The 27,153-nt window shown below is 37.5% G+C and overlaps 1 protein-coding gene across 2 annotated transcripts; it reads right to left on the bottom strand.

The window, feature by feature from the left end:
• Nucleotides 1-23,510: 23,510 nt before the first annotated feature.
• LOC131625152 (pentatricopeptide repeat-containing protein At1g79080, chloroplastic) lies at nucleotides 23,511-26,329 on the bottom strand. 2 transcript variants are annotated; one of them, XM_058896051.1, is made up of 2 exons: nucleotides 24,271-26,329; nucleotides 23,511-23,898 (listed from the first exon to the last, which is right to left on the bottom strand). In XM_058896051.1, the coding sequence occupies exon 1, from the start codon at nucleotides 26,014-26,016 to the stop codon at nucleotides 24,313-24,315; it is 1,704 nt and encodes a 567-aa protein (XP_058752034.1). In that variant the 5' UTR covers nucleotides 26,017-26,329; the 3' UTR covers nucleotides 23,511-23,898; nucleotides 24,271-24,312. The 2 variants fall into 2 exon arrangements, with proteins under 2 accessions (XP_058752034.1, XP_058752033.1); XM_058896050.1 differs by having other exon boundaries at nucleotides 23,511-23,895.
• Between the last annotated feature and the right edge of the window lie 824 nt (nucleotides 26,330-27,153).

The following is a 27,153-nucleotide window of genomic DNA, read 5'->3' as shown; positions in this document are numbered from 1 at the left end:
CAGTGGCAAATGGGAAATCCATAGATGAATTATAATTGCGATCTCAAAATCATTGAAGGGGAGCATGAAACCCATCTGAGAGAAGAGACACTCATGTAGGGGCATAACACACTCGACATATCGACTGCATAGTCTTTTGTCACGTTCAGAATGAAGAATCCCCTAATTAGAAGAATGACTTACTTTCTAGTAGGCAGTTTTCAACCTATATTCTTTAGTGAAGACTGAGGTCGTCCCCAAAGTTTCTTAATCTATCTGAGAGAATTGGTCAGCATTTGTAGGAAGCTTAATATCTCGTTGGGCCCTATGTACCAATTTGCAATGCTGTTAAGATATAAAAATTTATGACCATGATTAAGGGCATGCGACTGCAATTCCACCCACCACCTAACTTCGTTGTTAGTTGGGTCACATCCGAAAGAGCTCTTGTGGGTTTTAATATATGTTTGGGTCATCCACTCATTTCTCATGTCAACCATGTATTATGGATTTGGCAAAACCAAGGCTAACAAGGTAAACCCTCGAGCAACCTCTCCGATGTCAATCCCAACGAGGGCATCTCCCCTCACCTCAACAATATCAATCTCCGGGTTTCGTTTTAAAACCCATACGAGATATATCCCTTTAACAAGTTCTATTTCTTGGACCCTAACTCCTACAATCCCTCTAACCTCTACAATCTTCGCCGACAGGTTCCTAATTTTGCCACACGACATTTCTAAATTGACTGGGTCTACCCCTTTCACCCTAGTTTGAGAGAATGCATCACTAACTTCATCATCACTGATCAGGTTTACGAATGAGATACTGAGATTTCCTATATTAATTATATTTAAAAAGCAGATATAAACAACTGAAATGATAAGACAAAAAATTGGTACCTTGAATATTTGCAGGTTTTGAAGGATGGAGAAGCGAAATCACTAGAGACCTAGGAAATATCTTGCGAATGAGAACGGAGATCGAAAAACATTAAAAATTGCAAGATGAAAATCGCAGGGAAGGCAAAAGAAGCTACAATACTCTAAAACAAGGAAAGTAAAAAAATAGCTGACTTCTCTTCCTCAATTTTTAAGCAACCAATAATGCTATAATCAACGACCAAGAACCAAAGAAACAACCAAAGTCAAGATTAATGACCCAGATGAAACCTTAATCCCCTAACAACACTCGAGTGCACTTGAGCATACTAGGGGCGTTTCTCCTACTCCAGGCTCCTAGATCGACATAGAGGTCTTTCTCAAAATAACATGTTAGTGACATGACCAATATTTAATGCGCATGTTCCTAAGGCCAACAATTCCCATTCAACTTTCCAACAGACTTTCCCTCTCTCCAGAGAACTCTTCCAACGAATCCTGCACTTCCAAAACGAAACTCCCCTAGGACCGATCATAGCACTTCCATGACAAACCAAACGACTCGATAGCAAGGACTTAGGGACAATTGTTCGGACCAACCAAACAACCAGATCAAAATGTTCCATCATGGAGGCTCAATCCATATACCACACCCACTCATGCAGGCAAACAAGTGTGCTCTTGTTGATGAGTCATGCATTGAAGCAAAGTGTCGTTGTAAGTGCAAGCATATACTCATCAATAGTTTTTGATTCATGGCAAACATCTTCATTGATCAAATATCAAGCTACAAGTGAATGATATAAGGAAAACCAAGATTTTGGCACTTTTGGACATCTTAGGTCGACTCAACACAAGCCTAGGTTGACCTAGAATGCTACAACTATCTTGTGGAAGAAGTTGGTCCAGTTAGGTCGACCCATTCTGCCCCTAGGTCTACGCAAACTGAAGGGAGCAAAAAGGTTTCACTTCTGCTCCATTTAGGTCGACTCAACCAACTGCCTAGGTCGACCTAAAATGATGAAAAATCACAAGAACCAAAGTCAGCTGCTTTTAGGTCGACCCAGAGTCCCAACAGGTCGACTCAACTGAAGACAAATATCAAACTGCTGAATCTGTTCCATTTAGGTCGACCCAAGCAATGGAGTAGATCGACCAATCACCGCAAAACTTACCAAATTTTGTGTTTGCCTTCAGCCAACTCTGCTAACACACACATATATATATATATATATATATATATATATATATATATATATATATATCATTTTCAGCTAATTATTGAAGTCAACACCAACAATTGAAAGATACACAAAGTCTTCTCATCTTCTATCTTCTTCTCAACTCCAATACAACTACACATAACAATTCTTGTGGTGAGGGTTTGTGATCAAGATTGATAACGTCCATGGAAAGGAATTGAAGGTTCCCAATGGGTGAAGATTTGTGGGGTTATTGGTGAATAAAATCTGCGGATTTTGTCCTCCAAGATTTTGTGAACTTTAGGGGTTTTTGTCAAGAGGCTTCATCAACGATTCAGCTGAGTGTAGAAGTTGAAGAACAAGGGTTCGATCGATTCACAACACTGCATAAAGGGAATCAACGACAAGCTCTTGGAAGATACTTGATCTGGCTCAAGATCAAGGGGAAGAAGATACAAATGTTAGAACAAGATTTGTTCTGATCAATTATCTTAGTTTTGATGATAACAATAATATGAATTTTGCTTAAGATAATATGGTACTCTAATCCAATGCAATTTCCTTTTCAGGAAATATATAAAGAGTATGCATAATTCAGCGCTCAGAAGCTTTGTCTCAAAGGGTTCAGCATGCAACATCAGAACATGGTCTGGCAAGACATCAGAAGATGGTCGAAGCAGAATCAGAACATGGGTCTATGGAAGCATCAGAAGAACATGAGATCAGAAGCACTGAAATTCTGATGGTATCACGCTCAGAAGCACTTCAAGGTCAGAAGATCAGAAGATGCTTTGCACCAAGCTGTTTGACTCTGATGATATTCAAACGTTGTATTCACAAACATCAGATCAGAAGGAAGTACAAGTGGCAAGCTACGCTGACTGACAAAAGGAACGTTAAAAGCTATTATAGGCTACGTCAGTAGACACAGCGTGAACAAGGCTCGAGGTAGTTGACAAAAGCGTATAACATTAAATGCGATGCTGTACGGAACACGCAAAGCATTAAATGCACTCAACGGTCATCTTCTCCAACACCTATAAATATGAAGTTCTGATGAGAAGCAAGGTTAACGATTCTGCACAAAAACAACTCATATTAACTTGCTGAAACTCTGTTCTACTCAAAGCTCAGAATCTTCATCTTCATCAAAGCTCACTACATTGCTGTTGTAATATCTTAGTGAGATTAAGCTTAAACGTTAAGAGAAATATCACAGTTTGTGATTATAACTTTTAAGAAGCAATTGTAATACTCTTAGAATTGATTACATTAAGTTGTAAGGAACTAGAGTGATCGTGTGGATCAGAATACTCTAGGAAGTCTTAGAGGTTATCTAAGCAGGTTGTAACTAGAGTGATCGTGTGGATCAGTATACTCTAGAAAGTCTTAGAGGGTATCTAAGCAGTTGTTCCTGGAGTGATCAGTGTGTGATCAGAAGACTCTGGAAGACTTAGTTGCTGACTAAGTGGAGAACCATTGTAATCCGTGCGATTAGTGGATTAAATCCTCAGTTGAGGTAAATCATCTCTGCGGGGGTGGACTGGAGTAGTTTAGTTAACAACGAACCAGGATAAAAATAACTGTGCAATTTATTTTTATCTGTCAAGTTTTAAAGCTACACTTATTCAAACCCCCCCCTTTCTAAGTGTTTTTCTATCCTTCAATTGGCATCAGAGCGCCGGTTCTAAGGTGCAAGCACTTAACCGTGTTTAGAAAAGATTCAGGAAGAGAAAAACGCTTCAGTAAAAGATGGTTGATGAAAGTGAAAAGTCTACACCTGCATCTACATCTGGCTCTGCTGAGCAACACAACGGTAACAATGGTTATACTAGACCGCCGGTATTTGATGGTGAAAACTTTGAATACTGGAAAGATAAACTGGAAAGTTACTTTCTTGGTCTAGATGGTGATCTATGGGATCTTCTGATGGATGGTTACAAACATCCAGTAAATGCCAGTGGCGTAAAGCTGACAAGGCAAGAAATGAACGATGATCAGAAGAAGCTTTTCAAGAATCATCATAAATGCAGAACTGTTTTGCTGAATGCTATCTCTCATGCTGAGTATGAGAAGATATCTAACAGGGAAACGGCCTATGACATATATGAGTCTTTGAAAATGACTCATGAAGGAAATGCTCAAGTCAAGGAGACTAAAGCTCTCGCTTTAATCCAGAAGTATGAAGCCTTCAAGATGGAGGATGATGAAGACATTGAAAAGATGTTTTCAAGATTTCAAACTCTTACTGCTGGATTGAGAGTTCTTGACAAGGGATACACCAAGGCTGATCACGTAAAGAAGATCATCAGAAGCTTACCCAGAAGATGGGGTCCTATGGTGACTGCATTCAAGATTGCAAAGAATCTGAATGAAGTTTCTCTGGAAGAGCTTATCAGTGCCTTGAGAAGTCATGAAATAGAGCTGGACGCAAATGAGCCTCAAAAGAAAGGTAAGTCTATTGCATTAAAATCCAATATCAAGAAATGCACTAACGCTTTTCAGGCTAGAGAAGAAGATCCTGAAGAATCAGAATCTGAAGAAGAAGATGAACTGTCCTTGATCTCCAGAAGGCTGAATCAACTCTGGAAGAACAAGCAAAGGAAGTTCAGAGGCGTCAGAAGTTCAAAGAAATTTGAACGTGGAGAATCTTCTGATGACAGAAGATTTGACAAGAAGAAGGTCATGTGCTATGAATGCAATGAGCCTGGACACTTCAAGAATGAATGTCCAAAACTTCAGAAGGAAAATCCCAAGAAGAAGTTTCATAAGAAGAAAGGTCTTATGGCAACCTGGGATGAGTCAGAAGATGATTCAGACTCTGAAGATGAGCAGGCTAACTGTGCGCTGATGGCGACAGAAGATGACGGATCAGAATCTACATCAGAATCAGATTCTGAAGAGGTATTTTCTGAACTTACTAGAGATGAGTTAGTTTCCGGTCTAACTGAACTTCTGGAACTCAAGTCTCAGATCAGTCTCAAATACAAAAAGCTGAAAAAGCTATTTGAATTTGAAACAAAGAAGCTTGAGTTGGAGAATTCTGAATTAAAAGAAAAACTTTTAAAATTATCCAATAATGTTGGATCTCCTTCTGATTCAGAAAAATCCACTCCTAGTCTAAACCATATTCTGAAAGAATATGATTTATGTTTCAGGAAGTTCTTATCTAGAAGTATTGGCAGAAGTCAGCTAGCTTCTATGATATATGCTGTGTCTGGAAACAAAAGAGTAGGCATTGGTTTTGAGGGTGAAACCCCATACAAACTTGAACCTGTTGATGAAATGAAATTCACATACAAGCCATTGTATGATCAGTTCAAGTATGGCCACTCCCATGATATTAGGCACACTTCACATGCTCAAAGTTTTCACATAACACACACCAAAAAGCATGTGACACAATCTAGGAAATATCATGAAACTCACATTAAAAATCATCATGATGTTCCTCCTATTGCTTATAATGTCAAACCCAAGTTCAATCAGAACTTGAGAAAATCTAACAAGAAAGGACCCAAAAAGATGTGGGTACCTAAGGATAAGATTATTCCTATTGCAGATATCCTTGGCTGCAAAAAGGACAAAGCACAACATGTCGTGGTACCTGGACTCTGGATGCTCACGACACATGACAGGAAGAAGGTCTATGTTCCAAGACCTGGTGCTTAAGTCTGGAGGAGAAGTCAAGTTTGGAGGAGATCAGAAGGGCAAGATAATTGGCTCTGGAACTATAAAGTCTGGTAACTCTCCTTCCATTTCTAATGTACTTCTTGTAGAAAGATTAACACATAACCTCTTATCTATCAGTCAATTGAGTGACAATGGTTATGATATAATCTTTAATCAAAAGTCTTGCAAGGCTGTAAATCAGAAGGATGGATCAATCCTATTTACAGGCAAGAGGAAGAACAACATTTATAAGACAGATCTGCAAGATCTTATGAGTCAGAAGGTGACTTGTCTTATGTCTGTTTCTGAAGAGCAGTGGGTCTGGCACAGAAGATTAGGTCATGCTAGTTTGAGAAAGATTTCTCAGATTAACAAACTGAATCTTGTCAGAGGACTCCCTAATCTGAAATTCAAATCAGATGCTCTTTGTGAAGCATGTCAGAAGGGCAAGTTCTCCGAACCTGCATTCAAGTCCAAGAATGTTGTTTCTACCTCAAGGCCATTAGAACTCTTGCACATTGATCTGTTTGGCCCAGTCAAAACAGCATCTGTCAGAGGGAAGAAATATGGATTAGTCATCGTAGATGATTATAGCCGCTGGACATGGGTAAAATTCTTGAAACACAAAGATGAGTCTCATTCAGTGTTCTTTGATTTCTGCATTCAGATTCAATCTGAAAAAGAGTGTAAAATCATAAAGGTCAGAAGTGATCATGGTGGTGAATTTGAGAACAGATCCTTTGAAGAATTCTTAAAAAAAAATGGTATTGCCCATGATTTCTCTTGTCCTAGAACTCCACAGCAAAATGGGGTTGTAGAACGAAAGAATAGGACTCTGCAAGAAATGGCCAGAACCATGATCAATGAAACCAATATGGCTAAGCATTTCTGGGCAGAAGCAATAAACACTGCATGCTATATTCAGAATAGAATCTCTATCAGACCTATTCTAAATAAGACTCCCTATGAATTGTGGAAGAATAGAAAGCCCAACATTTCATATTTCCATCCTTTTGGATGTGTATGCTTTATTCTGAACACTAAAGATCATCTTGGTAAGTTTGATTCCAAAGCACAAAAATGTTTTCTTCTTGGATATTCTGAACGCTCAAAAGGCTACAGAGTATACAATACTGAAACATTGGTTGTAGAAGAATCAATCAATATCAGGTTTGATGATAAGCTTGGTTCTGAAAAACCAAAGCAGTTTGATAATTTTGCAGATTGTGATATTGACATATCAGAAGTTGTTGAGCCAAGAAGCAACGCATCAGAAGCAGAGCTTCTCAGAAGCAAAGAATCTGAAGATCAAGTATCAGCTTCTCTGGAGAATCTAAGCATTTCGGAAGAACCATCTGTCAGAAGATCATCCAGACTCATCTCTGGTCATTCAGAAGATGTCATTCTTGGAAAGAAGGATGATCCAATCAGAACAAGAGCATTCCTTAAGAACAATGCAGACTGTCAATTAGGTCTTGTGTCTTTGATCGAGCCAACTTCTGTTGATCATGCTCTAGAAGATCCAGACTGGATAATTGCTATGCAAGAAGAACTGAATCAGTTTACAAGGAATGATGTTTGGGATCTTGTTCCTAGACCAGATGGATTCAATATAATCGGTACAAAATGGGTCTTCAGAAACAAGCTCAGTGAGAAAGGTGAAGTGGTAAGGAACAAAGCCAGACTGGTGGCTCAGGGTTATAGTCAGCAAGAAGGGATTGACTATACAGAAACCTTTGCACCAGTGGCCAGGTTAGAATCTATTCGTCTATTAATTTCATTTGCCACTCAACATAACATCACTCTCTATCAGATGGATGTTAAGAGTGCCTTCCTAAATGGTTATATAGATGAAGAAGTTTATGTCCATCAACCTCCTGGTTTTGAAGACTCTATGTCTCCTAATCATGTTTTTAAACTAAAGAAATCGTTGTATGGATTGAAACAAGCTCCCAGAGCTTGGTATGAACGCTTAAGTTCTTTCCTTCTGGATAATGGTTTCACTAGAGGAAAAGTGGACACTACTCTCTTTTGTAAAACCTTTAAAAGGGATATTTTAATTTGTCAAATATATGTAGATGATATTATTTTTGGAACATCTAATGCTACACTTGGAAAGGAGTTTGCTGAGTCTATGCAGGCTGAGTTTGAAATGAGCATGATGGGAGAACTCAAGTATTTCCTTGGAATACAAATAAATCAAACATCAGAAGGAACGTATGTTCACCAAACCAAGTATGTGAAGGAACTTCTGAAGAAGTTTAATCTTCTAGACTGCAAAGAAGCCAAAACTCCTATGCATCCAACATGCATCCTAGGTAAGGATGAGGTAAGTAAGAAGGTAGATCAGAAGTTATACAGAGGTATGATTGGATCTCTTCTATATTTGACTGCTTCTAGACCTGACATTCTGTTCAGAGTTTGTTTGTGTGCTAGATTCCAATCAGATCCTAGAGAATCTCATTTAACTGCTGTTAAAAGAATTCTAAGGTATCTGAAAGGTACTACTAATGTTGGCTTAGTTTACAGAAAATCTAAAGAATACAACTTAGTAGGATTCTGCGATGCTGACTATGCTGGAGACAGAATTGAAAGAAAGAGTACTTCAGGAAGTTGCCAATTTCTTGGAAGTCATTTGATCTCCTGGTACAGCAAGAAGCAAGCTACTATTGCTCTATCAACAACAGAAGCAGAATATGTCGCTGCTGCTGGTTGCAGTACACAGATGCTCTGGATGAAGAGTCAGTTAGAAGATTATCAGATATATGAGAGTAACATTCCTATATTCTGTGATAATACTTCTGCTATATGTTTATCTAAGAATCCTATTCTTCATTCAAAGGCTAAACATATTGAGATTAAACATCATTTCATAAGGGACTATGTTCAGAAGGGTGTTCTATCTTTAAACTTTGTGGATACAGACCATCAATGGGCTGATATCTTTACAAAACCCCTGGATGAAGATAGGTTTAAGTTCATTCTGAAGAACATCAGTATGGATTTATGCCCAGAATGAGAAGATGAGAAGTTCTTATGTATGAGTATCTTCTGAAATGAAAATGGATTATTTTCTAATCAGAAGTTCTGATTGAAATCTTTTAGAAATTATGATTCGGTTATTACTAACGTTTCATTGTCTAAGTTGATTCAGAACCTCTTTTAAAGCAAAACAGCTGTAACGTTTTATCTCGGGATGGTAAACCTGTCGTTACTATTCATGGATAAGCGCGCGTGCAGTTGAAGGGACGCCGACCATAGGTAACTGTGCAAGTCACCTCATTTGTCTTTATTATCTCTCCTCATGTCACGTAACATTAAATGCTTTTCATCATTTACTCTCTTTCAGTTTTCTTTTAAATACTCTTCAAACGCTTCTCTTTCCCTCTTATATTTTCTTTATTACACTTTGTTTTTTGTTCTCCTTCTCTATCTCTTTGCATTCCTCATCAAGTTTTTCTCTCTCTCTCTCTCTCTTCCGTTTTCTTCTCTTGCTCAAACAAGTTTTTCTTTCTTTTAAAAATCCTAGCTCAAACCTAGCGTTCATCCTAAGCCTGTTGAAGATCTATGACTCAAAGGCGACAGATCTCTGCATATCTCGGGATGGCTCTCCTAATACCTCTCAAGTCAGACCTCTTCTTTGATGTTGTTATCAACTTTCACCCAAAGACAGAAGACTTTCTTGAGTAATGGGAAGAGGTTAAGAATGATATTCTTAACTTCTATGTTAAGGGAAAGCCCCGTTTGCAACATTAGCTCTCTGTCTGTGAACTGTCCCTCTCTTCCTCTTTGGTCTCTTGGATCTCTCCTACAGTGGAGGTTCCAGTCTGGAAGACAAGAGTCCACAGGGATTCTTGATGGGTTGACACAGAGTGTGTCTTGCTGGGGTGCTGTTTTTAATTTTTGTAGTCATTTCCTCTTGGGATGACTTTTTATGTATTTGCTAGGAATGTTTCTCATCTTGTTAAACATAAGAACCTTTTGTAATATCTTTTGATTATCAATGAAAAGTTTCTTTGTTTTTACATTCCAACGATTTTATTTGTCGTTTTATTCATCTGAATCTTTTGAAATATTCTTTTTGATGATATGACAAAAAGGGGGAGAAATATATGATAAATGATTTGATTAATCTATCAGTTGCTGGGTAAAGCTCCCACACATTTTCTAACAAGAACTGCAAGTTCTATATGGTTTAAGTGTTTTGCAGGTATAAAGAAGTGAAGAGAATCTTCAAAGCAAACACAGAAGCAAAACCATAAGAAGTGTTATTCTGTAAAAAGAATAAGCTCATGGAAACTGAAGCAAGCTGAGTGCTGTCAAGCTTCAGAAATCAGAAGCAAGAAAGAAGAATGAATCAGAAGCACTGATAATAGAATTTGATCCATATTTGTCTATTTGCTTTGACAAAATTCTATTTGCTCTGATACATTATTTTAGCCTATATGACTCTGATACATATCATGTGTTCTAATATACATTTTATGTTCTGACTCGTTCATGCTGACTTTTGTCGTTTAGTTTTTGTTCTGTAACATTTCAGGATGTAGAGATGCTCTGATGATGCTCTGGTACATTCAACAATGTTCTGATACAAATCTAGCATGAAGTGATGTTGGTAGAAATTCAAAGCTCTGAAGCTATCCGAGGGAAGCAGAAATCAGAAGCTGTGAATGTTCTAAAGATCCAGAAAACTCAAGTTCTGAAGCTGTCCTAAATGGAAGCAGAAATCAGAAGCTGTGAATGTTCAGAAGATCAAAGAAATTCAAGTTCTGAAGCTGTCCTAGATGGAAGCAGAAATCAGAAGCTGTGAATGTTCAGAAGATCAAAGAAATTCAAGTTCTGAAGCTGTCCTAGATGGAAGCAGGAATCAGAAGCTGTGAGTGTTCTAGGGATCTAAAGAAATTCTAGTTCTGAAGCTGTCCAATGGAAGCAGAAGTCAGAAGCTATGAATTCTCTAAAGACAGAAGCTTATTGTTAGGAGTAAATTAATGGTAAATTCATGTGTTAATATAAGTGATTTCTTCTCTAAACCAATACAAAAATGTGATGAATCCATAGGTTTTTATTAAGAATTGAACTGAATAAGTTTAGTTCGTGCGTAAAGCAAATCGAATCACTTGTGGGTGTTATTGTTGCAGGTTTTGCGCTGAATAAGAACTTAAGAAGAACATGAGGAGGAAAGAAAGCTGGAAGTCTCAAAGGCTGAAGAAAAAGATGGAAAGTACAAAGGGCGCGCCGCGAGAGTTCCTAGGCGCGCCGCGAAAATACTTCTGTTTGAGGGGCGCGCCGCGCCAGCCCGTGGCCGCGCCGCGGCCTCGGCGTTAAAGGCCCAAAACTTCTATTTAAAAGCCCTAGCTTCCAAGAGAAAGGGAACTTTTGTGAAGAGCGAAATTAGGAGAGCAATCTGAAGGTGCAGCCACAATCATCAATTGAAGACCAATTCTCTATCAAGCGAAGACATTCCTTTGATGAAGATGAATTCTTCCATTAATCTTTGTATGTTCTTCATGTCTATGGAGAGCTAAATCCCTGTGAACAATTGTTTGAATTTATTATCAATAAGAAACCTTGCTTTTAATTTACATCATTGTTGAATCTTTGATCGAAAGAAAGGGTTTAACTTTTGCCCTAGGTTACTATATTGATTCAATTGCAATTTGCAGAGATGGAATTGTAATTGGGTTTTCATAATTATCGTTCTTAATTACTATTATCGTTATTGTGATTTGGAGAGATCGAATCTCATACCGGTAAAAGTTATCTAATTTGATTTGCAGACATGGAATCTTATTTGAGGATAAGTGAAGATAATGATTCAAAGGATTGTTCTATTGAGAATTAATTGATAATTGTATAGGATTAGGTTGATGAACCCTAAAGACTCAACATCTTTCTTTAATTGTTAACACAAAGTCCTTTACTTACTTTTATTTTATTATTTGCTTTTGATATTATTATTAGTATAAAACAAACCAAACCAAATTTCTTAACTCAAAATAAACAACTATAGAACGGCAGTGATATTAACCAATCCCTGTGGATACGATATATTACAGAAAATATTTACCCATAAATACTTTCAACACTTATGTGATCGTCTCTACCGAAATAATCAGGGAAGTCTTTTATTAAAGTTCTTCGAGTATTTATTTCAGGGGGAGATTATTTATCTCAGGGGGAGATTGTTAATCTCAGGGGGAGACATATTCATATGCTTATGCTATAGCTGTGTAATTTGTCTTTTGCCGTCTGCTCTTTCTGATCGCAAATTCATATCATTTATATATGTTTTTGTCATCATCAAAAAGGGGGAGATTGTTAGAACAAGATTTGTTCTGATCAATTATCTTAGTTTTGATGATAACAATAATATGAATTTTGCTTAAGATAATATGGTACTCTAATCCAATGCAATTTCCTTTTCAGGAAATATATAAAGAGTATACATAATTCAGCGCTCAGAAGCTTTGTCTCAAAGGGTTCAGCATGCAACATCAGAACATGGTCTGGCAAGACATCAGAAGATGGTCGAAGCAGAATCAGAACATGGGTCTATGGAAGCATCAGAAGAACATGAGATCAGAAGCACTGAAGTTCTGATGGTATCACGCTCAGAAGCACTTCAAGGTCAGAAGATCAGAAGATGCTTTGCACCAAGCTGTTTGACTCTGATGATATTCAAACGTTGTATTCACAAACATCAGATCAGAAGGAAGTACAAGTGGCAAGCTACGCTGACTGACAAAAGGAACGTTAAAAGCTATTATAGGCTACGTCAGTAGACACAGCGTGAACAAGGCTCGAGGTAGTTGACAAAAGCGTATAACATTAAATGCGATGCTGTACGGAACACGCAAAGCATTAAATGCACTCAACGGTCATCTTCTCCAACGCCTATAAATATGAAGTTCTGATGAGAAGCAAGGTTAACGATTCTGCACAAAAACAACTCATATTAACTTGCTGAAACTCTGTTCTACTCAAAGCTCAGAATCTTCATCTTCATCAAAGCTCACTACAATGCTGTTGTAATATCTTAGTGAGATTAAGCTTAAACGTTAAGAGAAATATCACAGTTTGTGATTATAGCTTTTAAGAAGCAATTGTAATACTCTTAGAATTGATTACATTAAGTTGTAAGGAACTAGAGTGATCGTGTGGATCAGAATACTCTAGGAAGTCTTAGAGGTTATCTAAGCAGGTTGTAACTAGAGTGATCGTGTGGATCAGTATACTCTAGAAAGTCTTAGAGGGTATCTAAGCAGTTGTTCCTGGAGTGATCAGTGTGTGATCAGAAGACTCTGGAAGACTTAGTTGCTGACTAAGTGGAGAACCATTGTAATCCGTGCGATTAGTGGATTAAATCCTCAGTTGAGGTAACTCATCTCTGCGGGGGTGGACTGGAGTAGTTTAGTTAACAACGAACCAGGATAAAAATAACTGTGCAATTTATTTTTATCTGTCAAGTTTTAAAGCTACACTTATTCAAACCCCCCCTTTCTAAGTGTTTTTCTATCCTTCAACAAAGAATCAACATATTCGGTTTATCGTTATTGCTTTGTTATCTTCTTTGTATAAACTCTTTTCAATCATAATGAAAGACATCCCAATTCCCGTTTGGAATTGGGGTCAGATATAGTCGTAGCAAGGACGATCGACGAACTGCCTGAACAAATATCATGTTCTTTATCGCTCTTATATTTTCGATTACGTTGTGCTTATTTCTGGTTATAATCGTAAATTGATTAACGAATCAAAGTGTTAAACTTGTGTGATAGAATTCTGTAAACACATCACAAGTCACCACACATTGATCCACAACTCAATTTGAGTATTATACACCACGTGTTTGATATATTGCTTCTTTCGTTAATCAAAGTCATTGGAAACAAGCTTATCCAAGTTAAACAACTTAACCGATTTGTCGTAGCATAACTTATTGATTCTCTAATAGTTTTCATCTTCACATCATAATCAGTTTGTGGTTTAAAAACATATCTGATCCTTCCCGTAGCGGTTCGGAATAGACGCGAGTCGATCCCTTAACGCTTTTGCCATATTTTTTAAGAAAATCCGAATAAATTCTGAAGTATCTATTCACCCCCTCTAGATACGTAAGCCAAACGTCTAACAAGTGGCATCAAGAGCTCTGGTTAATTCCTTGCTTCAAAAAACACTTATCTGACAAATGGCTTCCGGACCTAAAGGGGCTCACAATAGAGCTCCAGTTTTCAACGGTGAAAACTATGGCTATTGGAAGGATTGTATGTGTATTCATATCAACTCCATTGATAGGAACATTTGGACAGCCATCGTAAATGGTCCTTTTGAAATTACTATGACAAATACGGCTGGTGCTGTCATTCCTAAACCAGAAACTAGTTGGAATGCTGAAGATGAAAAGAAATATGGATACGATTGGAAAGCGAGAAATATTCTGATCTCAGCTCTAGGAGTTGATGAATACTATTGTGTTTCCCATTGTAAAACTGCTAAGGCTATGTGGGGCACATTGAAAGTTGCACATGAGGGCAGAGATGATGTCAAACTAGCTAGAATCAACATGTTAACTCAAGAGTTTGAACTCTTTCATATGGAAAGTGGTGAATCCATTGAAAATATGCAAAAGAGATTCGTACATCTTATAAATCGTTTAAATTATCTTGGTAGACCTGTTTCCAATGCAAATGCTACTAACAAAGTTTTAAGATGTTTGAACAAGGAATGGCAACCCAAGGTTACAGCTATAAAAGAAGCAAATGATCTAAATACCTTAGACATCACCACTCTCTTTGGTAAACTTGAAGAACCTGAGCAACACCTTAAATGCCTTGACATGCATGAGAAAAAGGTAAAGAAGGATAAGAACATGGAGAAAGAGGCAGAGAAGAAGTCAATAGCTCTAAAGGCTTCAAGCTCCAAGGCCTCAAAGCAAGAGCAAGAGGATAGTGATACAAGTGATGAGGAAGATTCAGATGATGAGGAAATGGGACTGTTTGTGCGAAGATACAACAAGTACATAAGGAAAAATGGAGTAAAACACTCCGACAAAAGTTTGATTAACTATAGGAAGCAATTCAACAAGTCCAAACAAGATGATAACAATAAAGGAAAATCCAAAGGTCCTTGTTTCAATTGCGGCAAAGTTGGTCATTACAAACCAGACTGTCCATATATCAAGAAGGAGAAAGACAAGAATCAAAGCAAAACTCACAACAAACCTAGAAGAGCTTATATAGCATGGGAAAATGATTCCTCAAGTGAAGACTCATCAAGCGATGAAGAAGAATCTGCAAACTTATGTCTTATGGCTCATCAACACAAGAAAAAGAAACGTGTAAGTCATCTCAAACCTGAACTTGTAGATAAGGTATCTCATGCTCAATTAAAATTAACTTTTGAAGAACTACATAGAGATGCAATTGAGGCTTTCAAACTTTTGGCCTCAAATAAGAATTTTTTTTCATATCTTGAATCAAAAGTTGAGAAGACCGAAAAGAACATGGAAGCCTTAAAACAATCTATGTTAGATATTCAAAAGAATAAAGTTGAGGAAGATCCTCCATCATGGTTTGGTTGTGAGACATGTCACATTTGGCAAAAAGAAGTAAGAGATCTTAAGGCCAAATTAGATAAGGCTCTACAACCAAAAGTGACTTTTGGGGTTGATCCTAATAAGTTCAAAAGATCGTATACTCCTTTATATAGCAAATACACTTTTGTACCAAAAGTATCAACTAGCAAATCAACATATTCTCATCATATTACTTGTTACTATTGTTGCAAAAAGGGAGACACCATTAAAAATGCAAATTTAGGAGGATTCTAGTTCCTAAAGGAGTATTTCAATGGTTGCCTAAGTGCAAAAATTTATGTACTCACTACCAAGGACCCAATGAAAATTGGGGACCTTCCACTCTAAATTAATTTTGCAGGAAAAGTGTCTTGACATTGCTGAAAGGTTGTGGTTCCTTGATAGCGGATGTTCAAGACACATGACGGGAGACATATCGCTTTTTGTTGAGTTTCATGCAAAGAAAAGGGGTATGTCACCTATGGAGACAATAATCGGGGAGCTATACTTGGTAAAGGAAGTGTAGGTAACCCATCCACCACAACCATATCTGATGTATTACTAGTATAAGGTCTTAAACATAATCTCTTAAGTATTAGTCAATTGTGCGACAAAGATTTCAAAGTAACTTTCACAAATTCTGGTTGCACAATCGAACATATTAAGAAAAGAGACATTGTGTTTAATGGCACAAGAGTAAACAACATTTATATGCCAAATTTGGACGAAGTTTCTAAGTCAAATTCCAAGTGTCATATTACCTTAGGCGAAGACTCATGGCTTTGGCATAGACGCCTTGCTCACATAAACTTTGACTTACTAATTAAGGTTGTCACAAAGGATTTAGTAATCGGCTTACCAAAAATAAAGTTTTCAAAAGATCATCTATGTGATGCGTGTTAGAAGGGGAAACAAACAAGAGTTTCTTTTAAATCAAAAAATGTGGTTTCAACATCACGACCCCTTGAACTTCTTCACACGGATCTCTTTGGCCCTTCAAGGACTAAAAGCATAGGTGGAAACATCTATTGTTTTGTCATTGTCGATAAATACTCTAGATTTTGTTGGACAATCTTCCTACCTAGTAAGGATCAAACATTTCCAGCATTTACTCAATTTGCAAGGTTATGTCAAAACAAAATGAACACCAAAATAGTTGCAATCCGTAGTGATCACGGTGGAGAATTTGAAAATTATCATTTTGAAAAATATTGTGATAAACATGGAATTGAACATAACTTTTCAGCTCCTAGAACACCACAACAAAATGGTGTGGTCGAACGTAAAAACCGTGTTTTAGAAGAGTTGGCAAGAACAATGCTCAATGAAGGAAATCTACCTAAATATTTCTGGGCCGATGCTATTAGCACCACATGTTATGTTTTGAATAGGATACTAATTCGTCCTACACTAAACAAAACTCCATATGAACTATTAAAAGGTAGAAAACCTAATGTGTCACATCTCCACGTATTCGGTTGCAAATGTTTTGTGTTAAACAACGGTAAGGATAACCTTGGTAAATTTGATGCTTAAGCGGACGAAGGCATATTTCTTGGTTACTCTCAATCTAGTAAAGCATATAGGATTTACAACAAAAGACTACTTATTGTTGAAGAGTCAGTTCATGTGTCCTTTGATGAATCTTACTCAAAATGTGTCGAGAAAGGTATCTCTTTTGATAGTGCAGGCCCATCTACTGAAGATATTGTCAAGGAAAAGGAAGAAGAAAGTGAGATTATCAAAGCTGAAGATGCTAAGGAAGAAAAAGATGAATCTCATGATAGCGTTGAAAAAGAAAATATCTCAAGCAACGAAGAACTTCCAAAGGCCTGGACAAACTTAAAAGATCATCCAATTGACAACATATTAGGTGACATCTCAAAGGGCGTTACAACACGCTCCAAGATAAGTAACTTTTGTCATCATTTTGCTTTTGTTTCACAAGTTGAACCGAAAAACGCAAAAGACGCATTACTTGATGAGCATTGGCTAATGGCCATGCAAGAAGAATTAAACCAGTTTAAAAGGAATGATGTATGGGACCTTGTCCCTCATCCGGGAGAACATCAAGTAATCGACACTAGGTGGGTTTTTCGTAACAAACTTGATGAAAACGGTGTTATTACTAGAAACAAAGCTAGGTTGGTAGCTCAAGGCTACAATCAAGAGGAATGTATTGATTATGAGGAGACATATGCTCCCGTAGCACGTCTTGAGGCAATTCGCCTCGTACTTGCTTATGCTTGCTCAAAAGACTTTAAGCTTTTCCAAATGGATGTTAAAAGTGCTTTTCTAAATGGTTATATTAATGAAGAGGTCTATGTAGCTCAACCATCCGGTTTTGAAAATTATAAGTATCCAACACATGTTTACAAGTTGAAACGTGCTTTATACGGTCTCAAACAAGCCCGTAGGGCTTGGTATGAGCGTTTAAGCAAATTTCTACTTAGTCAAGGATACTCTAGGGGTAAAGTTGATACTACTCTCTTCATTAAGAGAAAAGAAAAAGATATACTTCTGGTTCAAGTTTATGTAGATGATATAATATTTGGGTCAACTAATGCAAAACTTGTCAAAGAATTTTCTAAGCTTATGCAGAGTGAATTTGAGATGAGCCTCATGGGGGAATTGAACTTTTTCCTTGGTCTACAAATCAAGCAGCTAAGTCATGGAACTTTCGTTAGCCAAACTAAATATTGCATAGAATTGCTAAAGAGATTTGGGATGAGTGAGGAAAAGGAGATTGACACACCTATGGCCACAAATGGTAACCTAGACAAGGATGAAAACGACAAAGAGGTTAATGTAAAATTATACCGAGGCATGATAGGCTCTCTATTGTATCTCACGGCCTCAAGACCAGAAATTATGTTTAGCGTATGCATGTGTGCAAGATACCAATCGTGCCCAAAGGAATCACATCTAAAGGCTGTAAAAAGAATTCTACGATACCTCCGTAGAACTACCACATATGGTCTATGGTTTCCTAAGGGAAATGAATGCTACTTGGTGGGATTCTCCGACTCCGACTTTGCTGGATGCAAATCTGACATAAAAAGAACTAGTGGCACATGTCATCTATTCTCAAATTCATTGATAAGTTGGCACAACAAGAAACAAGTATCAGTCGCATTATCCACAGCTGAAGCAGAATACGTAGCTGCCGGAAGTTGCTGTGCACAGATATTGTGGCTCAAACAGCAGCTTATTGATTTTGGCATCAAACTTGACCGAATACCTATCATGTGTGACAACACAAGCGCCATCAACTTAAGGAAAAATCTTGTTCTACATTCATGAACCAAGCATATAGAAATAAGGCACCACTTCTTAAAAGATCATGTAGAAAAAGGGGAAGTTGTGTTTGAACATGTTGAGAGCAAGAAACAATTAGCAGACATCTTTACTAAACCTATTGCAACCGAGCCTTTCTTCAACATTCACAGAGAATTAGGGATATTGGATATCTCTAATTTGAGCTAAATGTGGTTATGACTATCTAATTATTTTCTCGTCTATCTATTGTTTATGTTTATGCTAACATTCTTCTTTAGTGTGAAGGTAGTACGCAACCGGTCAAGGATCGTGCTACATGGATCAAAGGAACATACTATATCTTATACCATGATGACAACATATATGAAAATCGATAAAGGGGTAACATGTTTGTTGTTCACTTCCAGAAATACTATTGATTCTGTAATATGCAATCAATTAACATGATTATAGTGACATCCTATGTGCTTCTCAATATTTCTCAATCACATATAGATTGTACATCATGAGCATAATGTGTCAAGTTTAAGAATCATAACAATCAACATTACATGTGGTAGATTAAGCATGCATATTCAATTCCTGACTATTTGTTGCAATACATGAATTTTGGACCATTTTGAGTCGACCCAAACTGACTTTACGTCAACCTATTGAAGCTTTTTTTAAAAAGAAGAAAATAATTGCCAGTTACATCGACCTAATCTATCTATAGGTAGACCTACTTTGCTTCCAATTAAAAGATGAAGCTACTGCTTCGTTTAGGTCGACGCAGCCTTCTCCTTGGGTCGACGTACTGAGACTTAAAGTCCCAAATTTGCGCTTTTAGGTCGACCCGGCCCATGCATCTTTTCTCTTCATTCATTCATATTACATTTTCCTCTTCCTCAAACCAATCCTATCCTACGGCAACCCTAATTCTCCAAGCATCAAATCTCTCAAACTCTCAGCCATCTTCAATTTACCTCAACATATTCACTCAATTCATCTCAACATCATGCCTCCCAAGTCAAGAAAAGGAAAAGAAATCGCGTCTGGATCCGCTTCTCGATCGGTAAGTGCTTTTGCCCTTGTTCATCCAGATTGTAAGGCTGAATTTGAGAAATATCATCTGAAAAGAAAGATTATTAAGCAGTATGTGTACAACCCTAAGGTAGCCGACCGTATGAACATTCCGGAAATTACTAGTTTAGTTCAATATCAGAATATTGGTCCACTGTTGGCATGTGATACCGCATATAATGAGGATGTAGTTCGTGCTTTCTATGCCGGTTTACAAACGGTTGATGGATGTACTTTTCGGTTTAAGATGGGCTCGCGTTCACACTTTGTTGATAAACCAGTTTGGGTGAGTATTTTTGGTCTTACCATGACAGGTGATGAGTTTCGTATAGCGGATGGTGATTTTCCCGTAAATTATGATCATATGGCTTACATGCGATCAATCCTCAAGGAACCAACATTTCTTGACAAGCCAAATGAAACTATAACTGCAGGGCATCTCAAGAGAAATCCTAGACTTCTAAATTGGATTATCTCCCGTATCATTCGACCACGGTCGGGTGGATACTCTAGGATTGAAAGGAATGAGATAATTTTGATGTATTTGTTGGAAAATAGGACTCGTGTTCACTGGCCACACTTCCTAGCCAACAAATTCTATGAAGTCAAGCAGAAAACCACTGCTTTATGCTATGGATCTATAATCCAGAGGATAGTGAATCACTTTGGTATGATAGTTGATGGGCTGACCTACATGAGAATCAAACCTCCTCAAGAATTTTCCCAAACCACCTTAACTCTTATGGGGTACCACTGGGACAAAACAGGTTTGAGGAAACGGCAAACAATCGTCATGCCAACCTGAGTCAAAACTCCAACATTCTCAATAGGAGTGTTCTTGAACTACTTGAGCAGGTTGAAGAGGATCGTCCTCAAGGATTTCAAAGAGGAAGAGGTGGCCGCTACCATGGAAGAGGAAGACGTTAGGAGAGCATTGTATTCCATTAGTTCATAGCATTGCATATCATATCATATCATATCACTTTCTTATGTTTGTTTTATCTTGACTATTTCGGTGTTTTGTAATTGTGACCTACTTTAACTTTGGCCATTATAATCTTGTATGTTCTTTTTATCTTATTTATTATTATTATTCTGTGTGCTTTCTCCTATTACCCTCCTTGTTTCATTTTTTGATGTTGTCAAAGGGGGAGTATGAGAGTATGAGAGTACGAGGGAGATTACACATTAAAGTACGGGGGAGCTTATATCAAATTACATCATTCAACCAATGTTTGCCACCATAAAAAAGGGGTAGTATGTAAGTTCAAGCATATACTCATCAATAGTTTTTGATTCATGGAAAACATCTTCATTGATCAAATATCAAGCTACAAGTGAATGATATAAGGAAAAGCAAGATTTTGGCACTTTTGGACATCTTAGGTCGACTCAACACAAGCCTAGGTCGACCTAGAATGCTACAACCATCTTGTGGAAGAAATTGGTCCAGTTAGGTCTACCCATTCTGCCCCTAGGTCGACGCAAACTGAAGGGAGCAAAAAGGTTTCACTTCTGCTCCATTTAGGTCGACTCAACCAACTGCCTAGGTCGACCTAAAATGATGAAAAATCACAAGAACCAAAGTCAGCTGCTTTTAGGTTGACCCAGAGTCCCAACAGGTCGACTCAACTGAAGACAAATATCAAACTGCTGAATCTGTTCCATTTAGGTCGACCCAAGCAATGGAGTAGGTCGACCAATCACCCCAAAACTTACCAAATTTTGTGTCTGCCTTCAGCCAACTCTGCTAGCACCTATATATATATATATATATATCATTTTCAGCTAATTATTGAAGTCAACACCAACAACTGAAAGATACACAAAGTCTTCTCATCTTCTATCTTCTTCTCAACTCCAACACAACTACACATAACAATTCTTGTGGTGAGGGTTTGTGATCAAGATTGATAAGGTCCATGGAAAGGAATTGAAGGTTCCCGGTGGGTGAAGATTTGTGGGGTTATTGGTGAATAAAATCTGCGGATTTTGTCCTCCAAGATTGGTGAATTTTGGGGGGTTTTTGTCAAGAGGCTTCATCAACGATTTAGCTGAGTGTAGAAGTTGAAGAACAAGGGTTCGATCAATTCACAACATTGCAGAAAGGGAATCAACGACAAGCTCTTGGAAGATACTTGATCTGGCTCAAGATCAAGGGGAAGAAGATACAAAGAATCAACTTATTCGGTTTATCGTTATTGCTTTGTTATCTTCTTTGTATAAACTCTTTTCAATCATAATGAAAGACATCTCGATTCCCGTTTGGAATTGGGGGCAGATGTAGTCGTAGCGAGGACGATCGACGAACTGCCTGAACAAATATCGTGTTCTTTATCGCTCTTATCTTTTCGATTACGTTGTGCTTATTTCTGGTTATAATCGCAAATTGATTAACGAATCAAAGTGTTAAACTTGTGTGATAGAATTCTGTAAACACATCACAAGTCACCACACATTGATTCACAACTCAATTTGAGTATTATACACCACGTGTTTGATATATTGCTTCTTTCGTTAATCAAAGTCATTGGAAACAAGCTTATCCAAGTTAAACAACTTAAACTATTTATCGTAGCATAACTTGTTGATTCTCTGATAGTTTTCATCTTCACATCATAATCAGTTTGTGGTTTAAAACATATCTGATCCTTCCCGTAGCGGTCCGGAATAGACGCGAGTCGATCCCTAAACGCTTTCGCCATATTTTTTAAGAAAATCCGAATAAATTCTGAAGTATCTATTCACCCCCCTCTAGATACGTAAGCCAAGCGTCTAACAATCATTCCCATCTCAATTATTGGTGCTCATCCAACAACCCTTAGCATATGGCAATGTGTCAATTCGGGACAGTTCTAACGACCACTCTTATATAATTCTGACTCTATGTCACACCAAGCTGCAACTTATTACACACTTGCAAGTTACATCTCTATGATTTTGTTGACTTAAGCGTTGAAGTGCTCTCATTGGTGAATTTTGCACTTATGCAACGCGTCACTCTCATCTTAACCATTGGTGTCCATCCAACAGTCACCTGCGTCTGGCACTGCGTTCACCGGGGACGATTATAACCATCAATTTTATATAAGTGTGATTCCACCTCACACCAGTATACCACTTATTTATCTCTTCCACACCAAAATACATCACATACAAATTACTATCGCAGGCTACTTGCTTACATGTCTATATAGCTTTAGCTTGAGAGTAGCTAGCTTAATTTTATTAATAGTTTCAATTATTTTCAAATAGATAAAATATTTTTTATTGTCTGTCTTTATATTGCATTAGAGAAAAAGAATCATTTCGAAATCAAAATAGCCTATATTTATTTCAAGCACATAAAATGAAAAACCTTAAAAGAATGTTGCTACTCTATGTAAGATTTCAAATGACAAAACACTCAAAAGAGCCTCCCTTGTAGCCATTGCAATCTGTTTTCAAACCTTTTGTTGAATCAAGATCAACCAAGATCATCCTCTTACGTTGAATATTTTAATGTTCCGCTAACTTGCGCATTGGTATTTAACATTCATTAAACTTTACCATTCTAAAACTAAACCTTGGAACCCCATAAAACCAACCCAAAAAACCTGTCATCTACCAATCTGAAACTGAAGAAACCGAAGGAAAAAAATGGGCAAAAATGAACCTGCTAATAACTCACGATTTGGACCGTTTGGAAGTTTTGGGCTCAAACCCGCCCAAACCGCTCGTTGTCCACCCCCTACTTAAGAGGAGGATGCATGAACTTCGTCCAAAAAAAAAAAAAATCTATTTTGTTCATTCTATACATAGCTTTCTAATTTTCACAACATACATTAGCTAGCAGCAACCTTGTGAGATCCTTAGACATTTGAATCAACCAACATCATCACCACTTAGCAAAGAAAAATCTGCATGCCTGGCAGGCATGTCATTTTAACAAGTTTATAAACAAAACCTTGTGCCTGTGTAATACGCCTAGATTTAATATGAAATACAAATTGTTATTCACATCCATTGACCAACAGCTCAATGTTGGTAGATACATGGATTTGAATAACCTACGGTTAGAAAATCAGCAGTCAAGCAATCCAAACTGTCCAATTAATATCAGACGACTAATATTTTAACTGTATCTCAGAATGTAAGCCGTCTAATCAACATCAACAGAAAACAAATTCAACCTCTCTACTGGAACACACTCCACAACAATCAGTGACTCTGTGTCAAGATCCTCTGCTCCTGTGCCCAATTTCTGCTGCATAGAAATCACTCGATACGATTAGCTTTCTGCTTCATCAAAGTCCAAAAAGTAGTACTGCTGTTTACAATTGAATAGCATTTTTATGTCACATTCAGGTCTAGCTTATCAAGTTATCTATATGTGTATGCATTAAGTGCTTAGGATATTTTCAAAGCGCTTATCAGTATTGAAAAATAAGGGTTAATAACCGGCATCAAACTATCTGCTGTAAAACTTTCACTATTCATCTCTAAATTATAAACTCAATCAAAATTTAAAGCATTCAGGAACTAAGTTTCAATAACCATTCAACATTAAATAAGATATCAAGTACTTAAAGCTGAGAAAACTACTTTCATATCTGAAAGAGGTAAAATCCCTACTTACATTTTTTTGTTATACATACTTTGATTGTATATCTCTCTCTCTCTACCCTGTTAACTCCTTGAGGTCGTATTGCATAGAAAGTCTTTCGACGGTACTTTGACTCAGAACCCCTTTCAGATGTAACTCTTTCACTAGGGTAGCTGCTAAATCCATTTCTTCTTCAAAAGCAAGCCCTTCAACAAGAATGGTATATGTTATCTCATTAGGCATACATCCTTTGTTGACCATCATCTGAAATATCTCTATTGACGAGTCTATTCTCTTAGATTTGCAGCATCCAAGAATAAGAGCATTATAGTTGTCAACTTGAGGCACATAGTCATGGTCTTCCAAAATTTCAAATATCTCGAGAGCCTCATCAAGCATTCCCTCCTTACACAATCCTCTTATCAAAGACGAGTAAGTAAAGGAATTTGGTGTAAATCCATGCATTACCATTTCATATAATATGTGAAAGGCCGGATATGTATTCCCTTTCCTACACAAGTACATAATCACAGTTTGGTAGAAATCACCAATAGGGTAGTTTTGTTTTTTACCCAAGTTCTCAAATATTGAGAAAGCCTCCTTCACCTTCCCTCGCTCACAAAGCAAGGCAATAGCATCGTACGTTCCAGCACTAAGACGATAACGCCGATTAACCATTTGGTCTAGACACTCAACAACAAGATCCACCTTTCCTTCCTTGGAGAGACGAGCAATAATTGGATTATAGCTATTAGCACTCACCTTGAAACCACTCTTTGTCATTTCATCCAAAACTTGGAAAGCCTGATCAATTTTTCCATTGAGAGAAAGAGAAGTGATCAATATGTTGTAAGTAACTGCAGAAAGAGTCAGGCCCTCTCTTTCCATCCCTGCTAAAAGCTCGTACGCTTCCTCCCATCGCCCTTCATAGCACAAACTTCTTAACAAAATGTTATGACTTACAACACAAGGTTTAAACCCTTTTTCAGGCAATCCTTTAAAAAACTTAATAGCTTCTTCTGTTCTACCTTCCTTACACAACCCAGTCAACAACACATTGTAGCTAACCAAATTAGGCTCACCACCCTTGGCAATTATCTCATCTAGCAGCTTCATGGCTTCATGTACTCCCTTTTCCTTACAAGCAGCTTCAAGCAAGATAGAATATGTAACTACATCTGGGACAAACCTCTCTAAAACCTGCATACTCTGTTTCAATTTCCGATGCGTACAAAGTCCTTTAACCAAAGTATTATAGGTAATATTATTAGTTGGATAACCACTTGCTTCCATCTTTTCAATCAATTGCATTGCATAACCAACACTACCTCTTTTACACAAATAACTGACCAAATACGTATAAGTACGAGGATGAGGCATAATACCCGAAGTTACCATCATCTCCATAAGCCTAACAGCTTTTCTAGTTTTACCAGACTTACAAATATCATACAAAAGCTGAGTTGCTTGAGCTACATAAGGTTTATAACCCCTACCTACCATGTGCTCTAAATGAAGAAACGCATCATTGATTCTACCTTCCATGCTCTTATAGTCTTTCTTCCCTTCTCTCCAATTTTGCAGGGTAAAAACATTATCTTTTGAGGGAATTGTCATATGGGCCTCCGAAGCCAAAACTCTTGAAAAACAATTTTTCTTGAAAGGGAAACTGCCATAGTTAAGATTTTGAACATGGGTAGTTAAGAAACTGCAACTGTTTCTTTTTGACTTTAAGGTTAAATTTGAAGTTGCAGACACTGTATTCAGTAGTGTGGTCATGGTTGAACTTGAATTGAAGGGTTATGTAATGTAATAATGATGTAGTTACAATACAAAAATTGATATGCTTTATTTGTTCTGCTTGGCAATTATACAAACACTTTCCATGCATTAACTGCGAACACGAAGCTAAAGAATGGTACTAGTACTAGAGAAAAATAAATTGAATGAGAATTGAGAGAGGGAAGAGAGATGCTACCATGGAAGAATTTCGAACATAAGAGATTGATTCTGAGGTAGGAGATGAATTCAGCGTCTGCCACGATTTTTGTGGCTATCCTAACTTCATATGGAAATGAGAAAATTATAAATGTACCCTCAACAATTATCCCTATATCCCTACAAAATATTTATTTAGACAAATTTATCTCTGTATAAATAGTTTAAGATTTAAATTTTTTTATTTTTCACTCATTTTGCACAACCGGACAACCAGAAGGGAGAAACGAATTTTGAATTGCACAACCGAACAACCAGAAGGGAGAAACGAATTTTGAATTGCACAACCGGACAATCCACAAGTAGGTGTTCTGGTTCTTTGTTTTTTGGATTTTAACCAACTGGACAACACAAGCTTTGGTGTTCCGGTTTTAGCATATTTTCAAATCACCAACCGGATAACACAAGCTTTGATGTTCCGGTTTTAGCATGTTTTCAAATTACCAACTGGATAACACAAGCTTTGGTGTTCCGGTTTTGCAAGGAAACCAGCCGGACAACCCAGCTCCCCGTTGTTCGGCTCGGGCCTTTATTTATTTATTTATTTATATTTAATTTTTTAATTTTTTAATTTTTAATTTTTTTAATTTATATTTTATTTATATTTTAATTATCTTTTATTTTTTTAGTGGTTCGTAGAAGAGGAGGTTTGATCGACGAAATGCGCCGATGAGGAAGACAACGTCGAGAGACTGATGGCGAGGGACATCAGGGAGCTGTACCGGAGGCTGGTCCACAACGTCCGGGATTTCTCGGAGGACCGAGCGATACTTCTCTTTTGACTAGGTATCAAGACCATATTGCCCGCCATTTATGGTTCGGCGAGGTACGTTAATAGCGTATATGTGATGCGCGCTCGCGAAATGATGATAAACAGAGTCGCCACCAATATATTTATCCCAAAGAGGGAAAGGAATA

Source organism: Vicia villosa, unplaced genomic scaffold (genome assembly GCF_029867415.1).
Source record: "Vicia villosa cultivar HV-30 ecotype Madison, WI unplaced genomic scaffold, Vvil1.0 ctg.000189F_1_1, whole genome shotgun sequence".
NCBI classification, from domain to species: Eukaryota; Viridiplantae; Streptophyta; class Magnoliopsida; order Fabales; family Fabaceae; genus Vicia; species Vicia villosa.
This window is presented reverse-complemented; position numbering and strand designations above follow the sequence as displayed.

Excerpts from the sequence above, each read along its gene's own strand:
- LOC131625152 (XM_058896051.1), bottom strand. The coding sequence starts at position 26,016 with ATGACCACACTACTGAATACAGTGTCTGCAACTTCAAATTTAACCTTA.